The 16920-nt window shown below is 36.1% G+C and overlaps 2 protein-coding genes across 7 annotated transcripts in view; both read left to right on the top strand.

Annotated features, from left to right (window-relative positions):
- LOC108751627 (cyclic nucleotide-gated olfactory channel-like) overlaps window positions 1–8660 on the top strand; it is a 41713-nt gene extending 33053 nt beyond the window's left edge. For 3 of the 5 annotated variants that reach the window (XM_018491907.1, XM_018491909.1, XM_018491911.1), the window contains 4 exons: window positions 3706–3929; window positions 4237–5347; window positions 6739–7200; window positions 7706–8660. In XM_018491907.1, coding sequence (XP_018347409.1) covers window positions 3706–3929; window positions 4237–5347; window positions 6739–7200; window positions 7706–8344 — 2436 coding nt within the window. In that variant the 3' untranslated portion in view covers window positions 8345–8660. Of the gene's footprint in view, window positions 1–3705; window positions 3930–4236; window positions 5348–6738; window positions 7201–7453; window positions 7575–7705 lie in introns of those variants that run through there. The other 2 variants (XM_018491908.1, XM_018491910.1) reach the window with 2 other exon arrangements.
- Window positions 8661–10681: 2021 nt separating this feature from the next.
- LOC108751619 (PAX-interacting protein 1-like) overlaps window positions 10682–16920 on the top strand; it is a 6625-nt gene continuing 386 nt past the window's right edge. Inside the window, exons 1-8 of one of the 2 annotated variants that reach the window (XM_018491892.1) lie at window positions 10682–10925; window positions 11278–11462; window positions 11694–14077; window positions 14242–14686; window positions 14871–15055; window positions 15635–15876; window positions 16286–16555; window positions 16679–16883. In XM_018491892.1, coding sequence (XP_018347394.1) covers window positions 10830–10925; window positions 11278–11462; window positions 11694–14077; window positions 14242–14686; window positions 14871–15055; window positions 15635–15876; window positions 16286–16555; window positions 16679–16883 — 4012 coding nt within the window. In that variant the 5' untranslated portion in view covers window positions 10682–10829. Of the gene's footprint in view, window positions 11197–11277; window positions 11463–11693; window positions 14078–14241; window positions 14687–14870; window positions 15056–15634; window positions 15877–16285; window positions 16556–16678; window positions 16884–16920 lie in introns of both variants that reach the window. The other variant, XM_018491894.1, reaches the window with a different exon arrangement.

Here is a 16920-nt window from a genome sequence, read left to right as displayed (position 1 = left end):
TTTCATGGTACTGTAATACCTTTGCCGCCACGGCTTACGATCAGCACATACGTATGTATATCTTTGCACATACGTATATATATCCATTTCAGCGCGATCTTACATGCACTGATATTTTTCGTATTATTTCGATTTGATCGCGTTATATATATATATATATATATATACATCCTCAATAAACAATTTATTTTTTTCCATCAGCTTTTTCATTTATATGTTCTTGGGTATTGCGATCGTCTTTTTCTGATGCTAACTGCACGCTAGCTCATATTTATTCTTGATTGGATTCGTGAGTACAATATACATTGCACTGCGAAGATAATGAAGTTCACGGTGCGACGAATCTAGATCGGAGAGATCTCGAGTTGCAAGTTTAAAGCGACTAGGTGATTCAGTCTGCGTGATTCACTCGGATCCCTTTTATTCATCCCTTTCTCGATTCGAGAAGGGAATTATACAGCATTGACGGCGTGACGAATAAAGAGAAAGAGAGAGAGAGAGAGATTTTCGCGAGCTGCTATTACGATTGCCTGTAATTGGCGAGTCTATGTGCCATTTTTAATTGCGGTCGTACTCGGACCGTTTCAATAGGAACGTCTCTGAACTACCCTTGGCGGTGTCTCGTAATCACTGTTCATTGATTCATTTACCCATTGCGTCCCAAATCTACAGAGCACATAAAAAAATGGCTTCTGATTAATTACTTCATAGATGTAAAAAGGTGAATACGCTTTCAAACTTTTTCACGATTATACGTGTATCCTAAAAAATCAAAAGCTGTTTAATCGATCCTCTATGTCTTATTGAGTGTAATACACTTGATGTCAGTGAAACTGGGCAAAAAGGTATATTTTTACATAACAGGGTGCAATAATATTTACGTATAATCCACAATAATATAGATAGATTGTATACAAAAAACATCATACACAAAAAATATTTTTTTAAGCAAGAGAGACGTGAAATAGCGAGTGCATTTGTACAAGACGTCACAAACGATCGTGTCTGCATACACAACTTACTGAAAATCCTTTTTGCGCAACAGTGACTTCGCTTACTCACAGCGCATGTAACAGTTGAATTATTAAAGTTATGATAACTCACCCGTTGCGACATGCGATCCCGGCTTTCCTACGATAGCCATTAAGTATTATATCGAGGAATATATAATGTTTTAATCTTCTTGAACATGCATATTTTTCTAACAAATCTTGCAAAAACTCAACAGAAAAATAATATTAATTTTATAAAAATTGAATACTGTCGAAAGATTATTATCAAAATTTTTATCGAAACTATTGTTAACATTTTTATAAAAATTATCTACAGAAAAAAATTTTTGTAAACAATTCGAAAAGATTAACCCATTAAAGACCAAGACAAATATATTTTTTCAAAATTTGAAATCCTTTTAATGGCATTCTTACTATGCCCTTAAGGAGCCTACTTTCCAAAGTTGACCTATTTTTTTTTTGTTAAAAAATCGACCAGCGATTCTCAATGCGGGTTAATACTATCAAAAAAAATAAATATTGCAAATCTTAATAAAATATTTTTTCTTCTAGGAATTGCATCGATATTATAAGATTTACAAACGTTTTTAGAAAATTGATTGTACATTTTTCTCTATAATTCTTAATTTCTAGTATTAAATATTTTGATCTTAAATTAATATTCTTACATTTCGTTGTCCATGTTGTTAAATATTTCTCTCAATCTAAAACAAATTAAATTTCTATTAAAGAATAAAACTTAGGAGATTAATAAAAAATACATTTTATTTATTTCCGATTCCTTTTTTATTTAGAGTGGATAAAAGAAGTCTTTCAAAAATATTTTATTGTTGGTAATTCAAAAATTATAAATATTCTCACCATCGAAAAATCGATTTTAAACTGGCCGAAGAATATGCCAATTTGCACCGTCAATTCAAACACCCCGTATTTTTTTTTCACTAGTTGTAGTGTTTGCGTCAATATACGCATTCGTTCTGACTGCATTTTAACGAGGCCCATTGTAGATCGGCTGAATAAAGTCAAGCGGCTTCGACGATAACAGCCTCGAGATCTCTGGTTGTGTTCTCTTCACAAATCAAAGCAGGTGATGTAAGGAAACGCTTGTGTGACGCGGAAACGCGTTCACTAATCGATGGTGTGCATTGTCGATTGAATAAAATATCGCGGAAGATCGATTCTATTAGCGGAGGTTTCTGAGAACTGACAAGGTCTAGCTCATGATACAAAGTCTTTGTATCATGGTGTAGCCGAGAAAAGAATTATATCTACGAAGAATACGAAGAATTACGACTGCCACCTCGCGATTGTCAAAGGCTGCAAAAGAGCAAAACGTGAAGAGTCACCCGTCGCAATCTCGTAAATGTTGATCCATCTTTCTTTGCTTATTCCAATCTCTCCAGATTTATTATATTTTAAATTACAATATATAAATTTGCTATGTGAGTGTTATAAAGAATTAGCACGCCATCGAAATCGTACGATTTATGACAACTTATATTAGGATTAAAGTAGAAATATATAAATATACTGTGATAAATTCGTAAACTATAAACTGCAAATTATAAACATATAGCTGCAGGTTTGTAAATCCATGACTCTGCGACTTGACTTGAAGAACGAGACAAACGACATGACATGAGTATCAGATAACATGGAATAGGCGTGGTAGATAATCCAATTTATCTGTTAAATCGTCTGGTTGAAAAGATGTTAATGTCATTCATTATAGCATTACACTTAAATTAATGTATCAGATATATCCTTACTGATATAACGAGATACGAAATAACTGATTATTATAAATAGAGTTTCATTCTTTTCTACTTGTATCACTTTAATGTCTTAATTTCTTATTAGAAAAATTTTTTATTATTAAAATCGAATTTATAATTTTTCAGAATTTTTCTTTATTAAGGCCGACAATTTTTTTATTTTTAATTTTATTTGTCTATTTTGTGTATTAAAAAATGAGATATTTCATGTGATAATATTTTTGATTAAAAAATATGGGTGTATTATAAATATATGTTTTTCGGAAAAGTTCACTTATCGTTTAATTTTATCAGAAAAGATAATACAATTTTTTTGTATTATTAACAGAAGATTATAAAAGTAAAGATTAAAATTATATGGATATATTCACGCAAGATAGAAAATGCGATAAAAGCTCGAGGCTAATGTTTAAGTCTTCATAAATTGTCTTTTTTTTTTTACAGAAATGGTGTAGAAGCTTTAAATTTAAAAACGATTATGAAGTTAGAAATTTGTGCTCTCGAACGCCAACGCCAATGTAATAAAATCTGAACGGCTGTTCCATATTAGAAATGAAATCTCTCTTTTATTGTCCAGAGGAAATTGTGTGACGTTTGGGAAGGAGATGGTGAAAATATCAATTTTCTAAAGAATGAAATCTATATGAATTTAATTACGTGTAATTGTGCACGTATAATATTGAGTCTGAGAATAATAAACGAACAATTTGATGTCCTAGAGGCTCTCGAAGAGGAATCAATTATAAGGTCATTTATGCAAGCGCCAGTTATTAATGTAATCACAAGATTTTTATTCAGCTCTTTTATATGCTATTCGCAAGAGATTGTTGGCAAATTATATTTGATTATCAAAGATTTACTTAATTTTGTTGAGACACCGTATACAGTTTCTTTGACGAATCATCGGTGTTTTACAGGAATGTCAACCAGAATTTCTGCGTGATCTCGTTCTGAAGATGAAGGCCTACATATTCACTCCCGGCGATTCAATATGTCGAAAGGGCGAGGTTGCTCGTGAGATGTTCATAATAGCCGACGGTATACTGGAAGTGATCAGCGAAAACGGTAGAATACTCACGACAATGAAGGCTGGGGACTTCTTCGGCGAGATTGGTATACTCAATTTGGACGGATTGAATAAGTAAGTAAAATTATTCTGGTTCTTTTTCTGCCCGGTATGATAGCGTCAAGATCTATAATAGATTCGTTTCTCATTTCGTGAAGTTGAAGTAGACAATTACACGAGCTGCAAAAGAAATTTGCTTTTTCACATATAAATAATTATTAAAAAAAAAACTGAGATATTTTAGAAATGCAAAAAATATTTTTGAAGAATTTACCTTTTTATAAACAATTTTAATTGTAATCATAAAATTATATGTTTTCTTAATTTCGCACACTTTATGAGAGCTAAATTCTTAAAGTTGAAAATTCGAAAAAATTTTCAGACGCACAGCCGATGTTCGTTCAGTGGGTTACTCCGAGCTGTTTAGTCTATCGCGGGAGGACGTGCTGACGGCGATGACGGACTATCCGGAAGCGCAAGAAATCTTGCAAAATCTCGGTCGAAAGAGACTGTTGGAAGCACAGAAATTAGTGCGGGAATCGTTTCGATCTGCATCCCCCGGTCATGACTCGTCCGACAACAGCACTGGTAAGAGGATTGTCGATAAGCTGAAGAGTGACGTGAAGGGTCTGAAGAACGTCCTGCGGAAGAGTAGGCGCAACACTCGGCCGGAAGAAAGCCTGGAGCTTCAGCCATTGGCGCCGAAGGTGCCAACGCTGAAACGGCAGCAGAAGATCGACGACGGCCAAGACCTGTCTTTGTCTAATACTCAGGAACAGCCGGTGTCGCCGCTGGGCGCCGGTCTTCCGCTGCTGTCCAGGCTCAGGCTGTTGAAAGAAAAGGAGGAGAGGGAGGAACGGCGTAATTTGATGGACACATCGACTAATACGGTAGAACTACATGTACCACCAATCTCGGAGACCTTGAACCCCACCAATCCGAACTTGCCGTTTTTGCAGAGGATACTTCAGCTAAAGACAAAAAACGAGCAGGAGACCACTCAAATAGAGAGAGAAATGCCCAAGGAATCTCTACTGCCTAAAAGCACTATTCCCGAGGAAACGAGCACGCAATCGGACGAGCAATCGTCCTCAGATGGCCAGAGTGTCGCTATGACTACTGTGACCACAACCTCGCAGGTTGAGACACGCACTGTGTGCAAGCTGATCAAGCCCTGGACCATGTTGAAAAATGCATCATTGACTCCCAAGGATAATTCGTCGCAGAAAAGTTCACCGGCCAAAAAACTACAGCAAACTAAGATGTATGCTTCCGTTGATGACCTCTCGCCAGAGTATTGCGGTCTGCCATTCGTTAAGAAGCTCAAAATCCTCAACGAAAGGCAGAAGCTGGCCGAACTAGAGAAAGCGGCTAGGAGCTCATCCCTTGATTGCGGCGATAACGTCGAATCGAAGTTTGACAGCAACCTCACGAGAAGCCACTCGGAGACCTGTGCCATCGAGTACACTAGGAAGCTGGCCAAATATAATCAAGTAAGTAGATTTTTAAATACGTAATGAATTTTTTATAAATACATTTTTTAATAAATTTTTTATACATTATTTTTAATATTGCTACATGACGATGACACTGACCAACGTCAACTGACAACTAATATCGATGACGTTGACCGATTTTGACTACACGACGCCCGACCTACGCCAACTGTCTTTGATGATGCCGATCGACTAACGCCGGTGACGCCGACCGATGCTGACGACGACGACGACACGGACTGACTACAACGACACCGACCTATTTTTGTTAAAAAATACTTTATAAGAGGAAATGAATTAACTATAATATATATTCTATTATAGTTAATTCATTTTCTCTTATAAAGTAGTAGTACAGTAGACTTATAAAGTAGTAGTAGTAAAGTCGAGCACAATGGATTACGAATACAGTATAAACCGGTTCATAAATAAGAACAGTAGGTTAATTATGTATGAACTTACAAGAATATAATAAATGCTACCCGGACACGCCAAGCATCTGCTATATAAATATTTACTATGACAATCCTCTACAATTCTGTAGTCTTTCTTTGAACGGTATTTCTAAAAATGAGAGTTGAAGAATAAAAATTTAACTTAATTAAAGTTAAGTTAAGATTGAATTAACTTAAGTTTTAAAAAAAGTTTATTTTGAAAAAAATTATTTTTGAGATCAGAATGTTCTAATTTTTTTTAATGATATTATTTGAAATAACAATATAGATTATTAGATAAATTTAATTTTTTTATTCACATGTAAGTTACACTTAAGAATCAAAGCATAAGGTATTTTCGTCAAAATCTTGCGAGAGAGAAAAGTATATTTACATAATCTCTTTTTCTTCAACCTTTATCTTACTTCTTTTAACGATGAAAACGACTGCTCACGTATGTTTACGGCTACATCGACTAGATATTTATTACAAAAAATATACGTAAAAATTTAGAAAATAGATGGATGTGCAGTACTATTTTACATCAATTTTTTATCTGATTTCATATTTATATTGCTGAAATATAATATTTATAATACCTAAAATTAGTGTAATTCAAAATAAGTGGGACAAAATCTAGCGAGAGTCAATAAAAACTGGCCACCGTATGGTGTGACTCTTATTATAGAGTCTCTAATCATAAAATCATTAAACTTTTTCTAAATTAATTCTCTAATATTTAATAAAAAAAATAGCGGGGATAAAAATATTTAGAGGGATAGCAAAATTTTTAATTTAAAAAAGTTAGTAAATTAAAATTTAAAAGTAACTAAAGTTAAAAATTAATGTATTTAAAATTAACGAAATTAAATTAAAAAGTCATTAACTTTTTAATCTTTTCTCAATTTTTAACATTTTAATTAGTTACTGCTCAACTCTGTTGTTTTATAATAGGATCGACAAGAGTCGGCGTCACCAGAGCAATTATCGCCAGAGAACGAAACGCTCGAGAGGCAGAATTTGAAGAGCATCCTGAAGAAACTATCAGCCAGCAGTAGGGCTGACAGTTCCGAGACCTCTGCGACGAGTACGCCTGATCGCGACGCCGAACTGAAAAAGCTGATGAGAGCGCCGACGATTGAGGGTTACGCCGCGCGGCACTCAAAGCTATCCAAGAGTGTGACCTTCAACAAGTACACGCTGCAGAGCCCGCCGTCCGAGCAACTCTTACAATCGTCAAAATATCGCCCGCTGTCCAGCAACCAGGATCAGCTGTCACTGCCGCCGCCCAATAAATTTAGTTTCCGTCCTGTGAGCAGTGCCGGTGATGTCTCGATACAAACAACATCTTGGCCGCGGGAGGAGTGCTTGGACGAATTGCTCTATGGGGTCGGCGAGGTCATCAAAGCAGGCTTGGTGAGTGAGAAGCGCGACTGCCGTTTCCTTTGTCCCTGCTTTCAATAGGTGAGCTTTGTGTATCGCTCCCTGTCATCACGTGGGAGGGTCTTTATCAAAGGGCTGCTCTCGCGAGAGACATTCCGATAACACTCTTCAATATCGATATTTATTGACAGTACAAATAATCGGCGGAATTTACCGGCGAAAATAAATTTACGCTTATATTTTTTTTCCTTATTAATAATTTATTTTTAATTTTGAATTGTTTTAGATCTGCTATTATATTTTCTGCTCTTGAAGCAAAGAAGACTGTACTCGCTCGTGTAATTCTGCAAAATTAAACCCATCACCGTTTTAAGCATGTTTCCCAAAATCCTGAACTTGGTACTTCTCATCACCAGATGTACGTTTATCAAGCCCATCGTTTATCAATTATCCAACCCCGCTTGCAGAAGTTCCCTATTACCGTATGACATACTGCCCGCTGTCTTAATTAATCATATCACTGCTTTTGACATTTCAGGAAGATGTGCAAGATAAGTTCACGTCGCTAGAGCTGGAAATACATAAGCGTGACGAAATAATATCGCAGCTACAGTCACACATTCAGCAACTAGAGCGAAAGAAACTGCGGAGAGCAGATGATTCCGGTGGGGATAGCACCGAGCACGATGCTTCCATGGAGGATGACCTCGACGACGATCGTGAGGATCATCCCTTCATGCGTGATAGCTCTGTGGACACCGTCCTCGGGTCTCGCGATCGACACTCGTCCTCGTCCGTTGGTTCAAGCTCACGCAGCAGGCGATCGTGGGAGGAACATTCGGAAAGAGAAACTCTGGAACTGCAGGAGCTGCCGAACTCAATAGTACCCCAGAAACTGTTGCGGAAGGACGTGGCGATAGACCTTGAATCGAACAGTGACAGCAGATCCGATGAAGACTTTAATATCGGTTTTTCCAAAAGCGATAGCGATGACGAGGACGAAGAAGAAGAAGAGAATGATGACGAAGAGGAAGAGGATGTTGATGAGGATGATGATGATGATGATGATGATAAGATTACGCGGCAGGACGGCTACAATAATTGGGAGGTCACTCTGCTGGCGAAGCAGCTTGAGGCAAGGCAAAGAAATGGCGATAATCCCAACCCGGGTTCCTAACTTAACAAGACTCTAGAAACATCGTGTTACCTCGAAAATACGATACGCTCTGACGAATGCAATCCACTGGCTGAGTCCAGTGGTAGTGCAGCTTTTTGCGAACGCGATTCTTACCCAAACATATAGTCATATTTCGACAGCATGACTGGCTGCAGCGAGACTATGATATAATCTGATCTCGCAAGGTGTTATTGATGTTTCTCCTCCTTCCCTATTTTTAATCTGTTTCGTCTAATTTAATTTTTAGTATCTATAATAGGTCTCCAGCTCGATGGATTGGCGATCCTGTATAATTTATTTGTATCGCGCAGATATTAGCTCGCATATAAAACAAGTTCTCTTGCCTTCTTCTTTAGCTTTCTCTTTTTTTTTTTCTTGACTAAATGATTTTATCGCAAATACTTATAACTAATATCAATTGATAATTTTTATTCTCATTCGCCTTAATTCATATTTAATTAAATAACTCAATCTTTTAATTTGATTAAACGTATATTGATGTAATATTTATAGATGTATCTGTAATATTTATAGGTGTCGTATGACGGATAGTATTAATCTTGCATTCAAGTAGCAGCAACTCGACCTTCCTAAAAAGCTGCACTCGGAAAAAGAAAGAGAAAAGTGACAGAACTTAATGGGAAGTATACTTAGAATATACATACTGGAAAGACTATATCGTAATGTAACCAATGTAGTAAAAGTGTCTCCAACATCTATCCGTCCTTATCTGAATGCTTGTTTGCTGTGACATTTAAAATACACATATATTTTATATATTTATATAATTTAAATTAATTCAATGCATAATCTTAAAGCTTGGTTTAAAATTATCTACGAAGTAAGGTTATATTTACATGAAAAGATATTTTATTTTGCTTCGTTGATATTTTGAGACAATAACGTCCTATTTTTTAATAATTTTATACGCTTTCGTTTCGCGAGCTTTGAAGTTTAAACGTATGTACATATGGATATTCGACGCATGCATATTACGATGAAGCATTCAGACAAGGACAGATGTTGGTGCCATCGGCAGTCACCTATGACTCTTCCAGTATGTACGTTCTAAGAGAATACTAACCAAGCTCAATATTTGTAGATTCCTAGATTTCTTTATAAGTAAGTAAAAATTCAAATTAAGAAAAAGTAAGAAAAAGACCATTAAGATTTGTACATATGTATGAGCGAGAATGCAAGATAATATAATATAAGGATGCCGTCTCATAGAGCGGAAATTAGCAACAGAACGAAACCGGCGGAATCAACACGTCGAATCACAGCCACTCCGTTTTCTTTTTTACGCTTTTCTTAAATTTATGTCCCATTAAGCGGAAGCGGAATAATATAAAATCATACTTTTTATGTTATTTACAATACTTGTAATAATAAAAATAGTATTTTAATTGTGTTGATTCCGTTCCGTTGTCAATTTCCGCTCTATAGGACGGCACCTTAAGATTATAGGCAGTGTTCCGTTGCAGAATCATTTTATCCTTGTTTGACACTCTGTAAACAACAAGAATAAAATGATACTTCATGCGCATTATACATGCAACGGAACGCAGCCTAAATGTATCCTATTTCCTTTTAAATGTATCAGAGTTGTATAAATGTGAAAAATGGAATATATTTCATCAAAAAATAAATCATAATAAATAATATGTTAATTTGTTGAAAATTTATTTAAAAGTAATACAATTAAAAAATTGGAAATTAATATAAATTTAGGTTACATGACATTTTCTCGAAAAACTAGATTGGAAGTAGTAAATCCATAAGTTCGTGGTATGGACTTATGGATGAACTTATGGACTTAGGGACTCCGCATAAAAGGAATAAGGAACAAAGAACAGAGAAGAATTTCAATCTATCAGAAATCATATATTATAGAATATACAGTTTCTGATAGATTGAAATTCTTATTCTCTGTTCTCTGTTCCTTTTATTGTGCGGAGCCTCTTACTACTTTAACAGTGGCCTAGTTTCTACTGAGGGTTTAAACCGGATCAGAATGTAAGAATAAACCAATTACAATCGAGCATTCCCCTGTCGTTCGACTATAACAGGGGAATACTCGACTGTAGTTGATTCTTACATTCTGATCCGGATTAAACTCTCGGTGAAAACTAGGCCACTGTTACTAATCCGTACTTAAAATCATATTGCCTAGAGGTGTTTGTTAGCACCAACATTTTCCAGTTTAGCTTTTCGAGAAAATGTCATGTAATCAAATTTTGCGTTCAAATCATGCGCCATAATGCGACATCTACCTCTACGAGCTGTGGTATGCGCCGCGCGGATTAAGCGTAGCACTACGCAGAACCCGCACATAACCTGCAATCATAATAATAACAAACGCGTCGCGACAGACCTTTGTTATCAAATACTGCGGAGTCATAATATCTCTGTCCACGATTTCGCGCGGTACACGCCGCTATTGTGATGTCGAAGACGTGAGTCTACCGGGAACAATTTCGACAGGATGGGCGACATAAGGGCTGGCCTCGAGGACTTAAAGCTCGACAGTGCTCTCTTCGCCAATGTGAAATACTACGTCAGCGGTGCAGGCGATCCGAAGGTACGTTATAATTTCTGTTCATTTCCCGCGTTTTTGTTCTGCCGATGCTCCAACACCCGACGAATGGAACAGCCATGAGATTCGCTGCTATCGCAGCTGACTGCGCGATATTTGTGAAAGCTATGCTGTTCTTTTTTTCCACTATGAAACCGATGTTCTTCGATTGTCAACGAAGGTTATAATTTGAAACACCATTTCATATTAATGTCGTCCTGTCGTTGGACTGTTTCTCTTTTCTGTAATTTATTTCTTAATATTTGGAATGACAACAGTATTGAAATATTTCAGATTTATACATGCTTGACTATTAGAAAATGTTATTGTTTGTTAATCATAGACAATACTTTTACAGATTTTGAATTTATTGCAAGAAGGTGGGGCTGAGAGGTCTAATTATTTTAGTGATTATGTTACACATCTGATAGCAGGCAATGAAGCATTAGAAAATGACATTTCTGCAGCGAAGGATCTATATGAAATACCAGCAGTTACACAAAATTGGGTTTTATTTTCTGTTAAATGCAACAAGCTTTTGCCGTATCCTTTTGCAAAAGACTGTTATTTTAATATCAATACATTAATATTTATTACAAATAGATATATATTTTAAAGATAAAAAATTGAACAATTTTTAATAAATTCTTAAAGAATTAATATAACAAATATGTGAGTAGCTTAAATGTTAAAAAATTTACATTTACAGAACACTTTGAATTAGATTATTAAATTTACATAATTTATATTTTCTTAACAACTTTATTCAAATAGAACGCAATATTTCTCACCAGAAGAGAATCAGTTGTTTTCGAACATAAATGTCTGCCTATCCCAGGTAAGTCGAGCAGACAGCAAGTCTCTATGGGCAATGATAATACTCCAAGGTGGCAAATGTCAACTACGCTTGGATAAATATTGCACTCATCTGATTACGGGCAAAGCAAGCGGTATAAAGTATGAAACTGCTACGAGACACCATATATCTATTGTAACGCCTGATTGGGTAACGGAATGTTGTAAGAAAGGTACTCTCGTTAGCGAAGTGGAGTATCATCCTAGATTGCTAGTGTCTCCAAATAGCTCAACAGCAATGATTACTGGATTTATGGATGAAGATACGGATAATAATGTTGCGCAAGAGGAGCAAGATAGGACGAAGGCCATGTTGGAGCAACTTAAGCAACGTATGCCGTGGAATCAGCCAAGTCCACCAGTGTCTTCAAGTGCTTCGCACAGTCTTGGTGCAACCAGTACAGCGACTGTTCCTTATTCAACAAACGGACAAAATACCGTGAACATGCAGCCGCAACAGCATCTTCCACGATCAGTTTCCTCGACCAGTTTGAGCATTTCCACAGTTGCTTCATCAGTATCTGACCAGGATGTTATTAATCAAACAAATTGGCTTCCACAGACATCTCAGCAAAATAATATTTCTCAACAAATAAAAGCTGTACCGTCACAAATGCAGCAGCAAGAATTGTCTCCGCAACAACAGCAAATAAATATGCAACATCAATTGATGCAGCAACAACAATTAACATCGCAACAGCAATTAACGCAACAACAACTCACGCAACATCAACAACAGTTGCAGCAGCCATCATACAACCAACAACAACTTTTGAATCAGCAGCAGTCTCCTCAGTTACAGCAACAACAATTAGTAGGGCAACAGCAATCGATAGTGCCTCAACAACAGCAACAACCAATAAATTCGCAATTATCTCAACATCAGCTAAATACGCAACCACAGCAATTATTGACATCGCAACAAAAGCAATTAAATCAACACCAAATTATTCAACAACAACAATTACAGACTCAGCAGCCACATTTGACACAACAACAGCAGCAGCAAGTGCAATTAGCAACTCAACAACAGCAAATAGTGATGCAACAGCAGCAGCAATTACCTTCTCAACAGCAACAAATAGCAGGTCAACATCAATTGACTCAACAACAGACTCCATCGCAGCAACTTACTTCCGAGCAAAGACAACTTCTTTTGTTGCAACAGCAACAACAGCAACAACAGAAGATACAACAGATTTCACAACAATTGCAGCAATCTGCTCCTCAGAACTCCCAACAATTTGTTATAAGGGACGGTCAATTACAACAACAGCCACAGAATCAGCAGTTAATTGGACCAAATCAGCAAGGATTTATTGTTCAACGGGATTCACAGTGGCAACAGCAGCAATATCACTTACAGCTGCAAAGGCAACAGCAACAGCAACAGATTGGTGCTCAAAGGTCTGGAGGACAATGGAATCAACAACCGCCTCAACCCCCCAGACAATTAATTCATTTGGACGCGCAAACACATCAGCAGTTGCAGCAGATGGATCCCCAACAGAGGGCTCAATTCATTCAGAAGATTCAAAAGCATCGAAGCAGCCTAATATTACAAAGGCAGATGCAAAATCGTCAGGCGCAGCAAGGCTCACACATCGCAGTTATAAGGAGTCCTGGTAAACCAGTACAGCCAGGCAGTTTACAGTGGGTTCAGCAAGCTCGACCGCAGATGATGGGACCGCAACTCACGCAAACTCCAGGACAGAAACCTGTACATCCCGGAGTACAGCCACCAGCATTAACTCCGATAAACTCTTCTAATCAAGTCATCGTATCAGCTGGTCAGGTCGTTCAAGGCCCGCAGGCGTCACAAACAGGCCAACCATTCCAACAAGGACAGCTCACTCCTCAACAATTAGCACAACTGCAGTTGCAACAGAAGCAGCAACAAATGGTTAGACTGCAGCAGTTGCAGCATTTACAACAACAGCAACAACAAGGTGCGCAGCAAGAACCGCCGTTAGCGTCTCTGCCGAATAACGCGCAAATACCACCGGATCAGCAGCTTGTTGTGAATGCTAAAACAAAAACTGCGCTGGCAAATATGTTGACTAACAGATTACAAGGTGGTGCTGCCGAGGGTAGTGCAGCTGGTCAATTGAGATTAATGACTGCGCAGCACCGACCTCCACCCCCACCTTCACAGGATCCACAGCTTCTAGCCGCTTATCAAAGAAGAACTCTAGGGAATATAACAAATGGTGCACCATCAGGTGCGCCTATAAAAATGCAATATGCTCCAGTTGTGCAACAACCTAAGGCTCAGTTTTATGGTCACAATCCAAATTTGAAATGTACGTTTTTATTTTTTGTTATTTTATCATTCTATTAACATTATTATGGATAAATTTTATACAATACTAGAATAATATAATGATTTAACAAGCTATTTTATTCTTTTATGATATACATCTGGCATCGTTATTATAATTAATAACAAAAATATGTGTATTTTCAGTGCCCCTAGAACTATTCTTGTTAGGATGTATCTTTGTCATTGTTGAATATGACGTGCAGCGTCCTAATGAAGTATCAGTCTGGAAACAAGTTATTGAGAGGCATGGTGGCGAAGTAGAGTCACAATATTGTACTCGAGCAACGCATGTGCTTGCCATCACGCAGAAACATCCGACTGTAGTACAAGCGTTGCGCGAAGGGAAACGTTGCGTCAGTGCACATTGGCTTTCTGATGTTGTCAGCAAGCAACAAGTACTCCCACCTTGGCATGTTCTTCATTTTCCGACGCCATTTAGTTTAACTGAACTTCCATGTGGCAAGCAAATTATATCATTTTCTGGCTTTGAGGGAGAGGAACGAGCAAAAGTCAAATATATGTTAGAAACTTTGGGTGCGAAGTATACGAATTACTTTTCCAGACATAATACTCTTCTTGTTTGTAGAAGGTACTGATCTTGTGTTTTTTTCCTTATTATAATTTAATAACTTTATCAATTGTTCATATTATATGTGTAATCGTTAATTAATTGATAGTTCAACTGTCATTCTTTTATAATATTTTATATTTCTTATACTAATTAATATTCTTAATATTCTTACAATAATTATATTCTGAAATAATCTTTTTAGACCAGATGGACTGAAATATAAAAAGGCACGTGAATGGCAAACCAATGTTGTAAACGTACAATGGTTGACAGATTTACTATGCGGGCAGATGAATGCTTTGCATCAACTTGAGGGTCCAAAGTATCAACAGTTTAGTCTGAGTAATCCTTTCAGACTAGATTATTCACTAGTGCCTCATCTTATGGGTATAACATTTATGTGTTATAAAATGACAAGAAAATTTGGCCGCAAAGTTATGTGTTCATTAATAACGTATATCTAACAAAAATAAACTCTGGAGTGTTAGTTATATCTTATTAAATACTAAAAATAATTGACACTTAAAATAATCATCTTTATCTTTGATACAAGCTTTAAGGTGTATAGAGAATTAATGATCTTTCCACAGAAAAACTCCCAGACAGTCAGTAGAGTGGTTTTCAGTTCTCTCTCTCTCTCTCTCTCTCTCTCTCTCTCTCTCTCTCTCTCTCTCTCTCTCAACCAATAAAAATCTTGATATTTAATAAAACGTAACTAACACTTTTTAAAGTTTGTTTTCTTTAAATATATATTATCACACCAAGTAGAAAATGGTATTATTTATTGTCATTTTGATGCCAAAATAGCGATAAATAATGTCAGTTTGCTACATGGATAATAATTTGATATAAACATTACATAAAATTTTGGTCAAATTTTTTTGTTATTCTATAGATATTTATAAAAATTATATATTTTAATCTGTTATTATATATGAAACTATAAAATTTTTTATTTAATTCTAGCTGCTTGGAAAATGCCAATAAATATTACACAAGAATCGTATGACAAAGTACAACAGGTTGGTCAGGGTCCAAATTCGATAAGAAAATACAAGAAGCCACGTCTGGATGGCCCACTATTGAATAAAGATCCACATCTTCTGGGTTTAGATGAACCAATTGTCATTAGCAATCCTGATCCTCCGCCACCTGATAAGCAACCAAAAATACTATTTTCTGGTATAAATCCTAAAAATCATGCCAAGGTACTATAATAGATACCATTTACTTGGCTTTTCGGAATATCCGAAATTGTAAAAGAACAATTGTTTTTAATTAATAAATTAATTTTTTATTTCTTATTAACTTATTTCTTTATGTGTCGCTACTAAACTTACATTACTATTTCTATATTGCCTCGTTCTCCTCATCCTTTTGCGTTGTCATCGCCATGTCAAAAAATCTTTCATGTTCTACTAATTTTCTTTGTCCTCTCTTTTTTTGCATTTATCCAGTTTTTATCCATATTTTTCTAATATTTGCTGTCACACACATACATATGTCAAGAGGTACTAACTTTATATTTTGTTCGTAATTACAAAAATTTATTAATTGTAATATTATTACTAAGTTTTACTGTTGCAATTTTCTGAATAGATTTTATGTAATTTCTAGAGAATTCGAGAACTGGGAGGAGCTTTAGCTGCTAGTTGGCGAGATGCTACTCATCTCGTAATGTCAACACCATTACGAACAGTAAAGTTATTATGTTGTTTATCACGTTGTAAATATATCGTCAATCTTCAATGGTTACTCGATTGCTCCGCAAAAAACACCTTTGTGGATGAAAGCGCATATATGCTTGGTGATTCGGAATTTGAGAAAAACTTCAATTGTAATATTGAAAAAACTTTAGCGAGCCCCAATCGAGGGACTGTACTTAAGGTAATGGGATTAAATTCCTTCACCAACGCATAAAAAAATTTTTAATTGTATAATAAACAGTGTAGACATTTTAAACAGTTGGAAAGACAATTTTTAAAAATGTTTTCACTTTTTCACAACCAGGGTAAAATATTTTATGTTACACCAAGTGTAATACCATCACCCTCGGCAATTGCGGAAATAATAGAAAGTGCAGGAGGTACAATGGAAAAAACACGTAGATCAATTGTTCAGATACAAGAAATGAATGCTGGGAAATTAAATTATATTATTGTGACCCATGACAATGACCTCCATCTCCTTTCTGATGTTTTACGTGCAAATATTAGTAAGTCACAAATTAGCTTTTAATGTTTTATCATCTT

This window comes from Trachymyrmex septentrionalis, unplaced genomic scaffold (genome assembly GCF_001594115.1).
Source record: "Trachymyrmex septentrionalis isolate Tsep2-gDNA-1 unplaced genomic scaffold, Tsep1.0 scaffold50, whole genome shotgun sequence".
NCBI classification, from domain to species: Eukaryota; Metazoa; Arthropoda; class Insecta; order Hymenoptera; family Formicidae; genus Trachymyrmex; species Trachymyrmex septentrionalis.
This window is presented reverse-complemented; position numbering and strand designations above follow the sequence as displayed.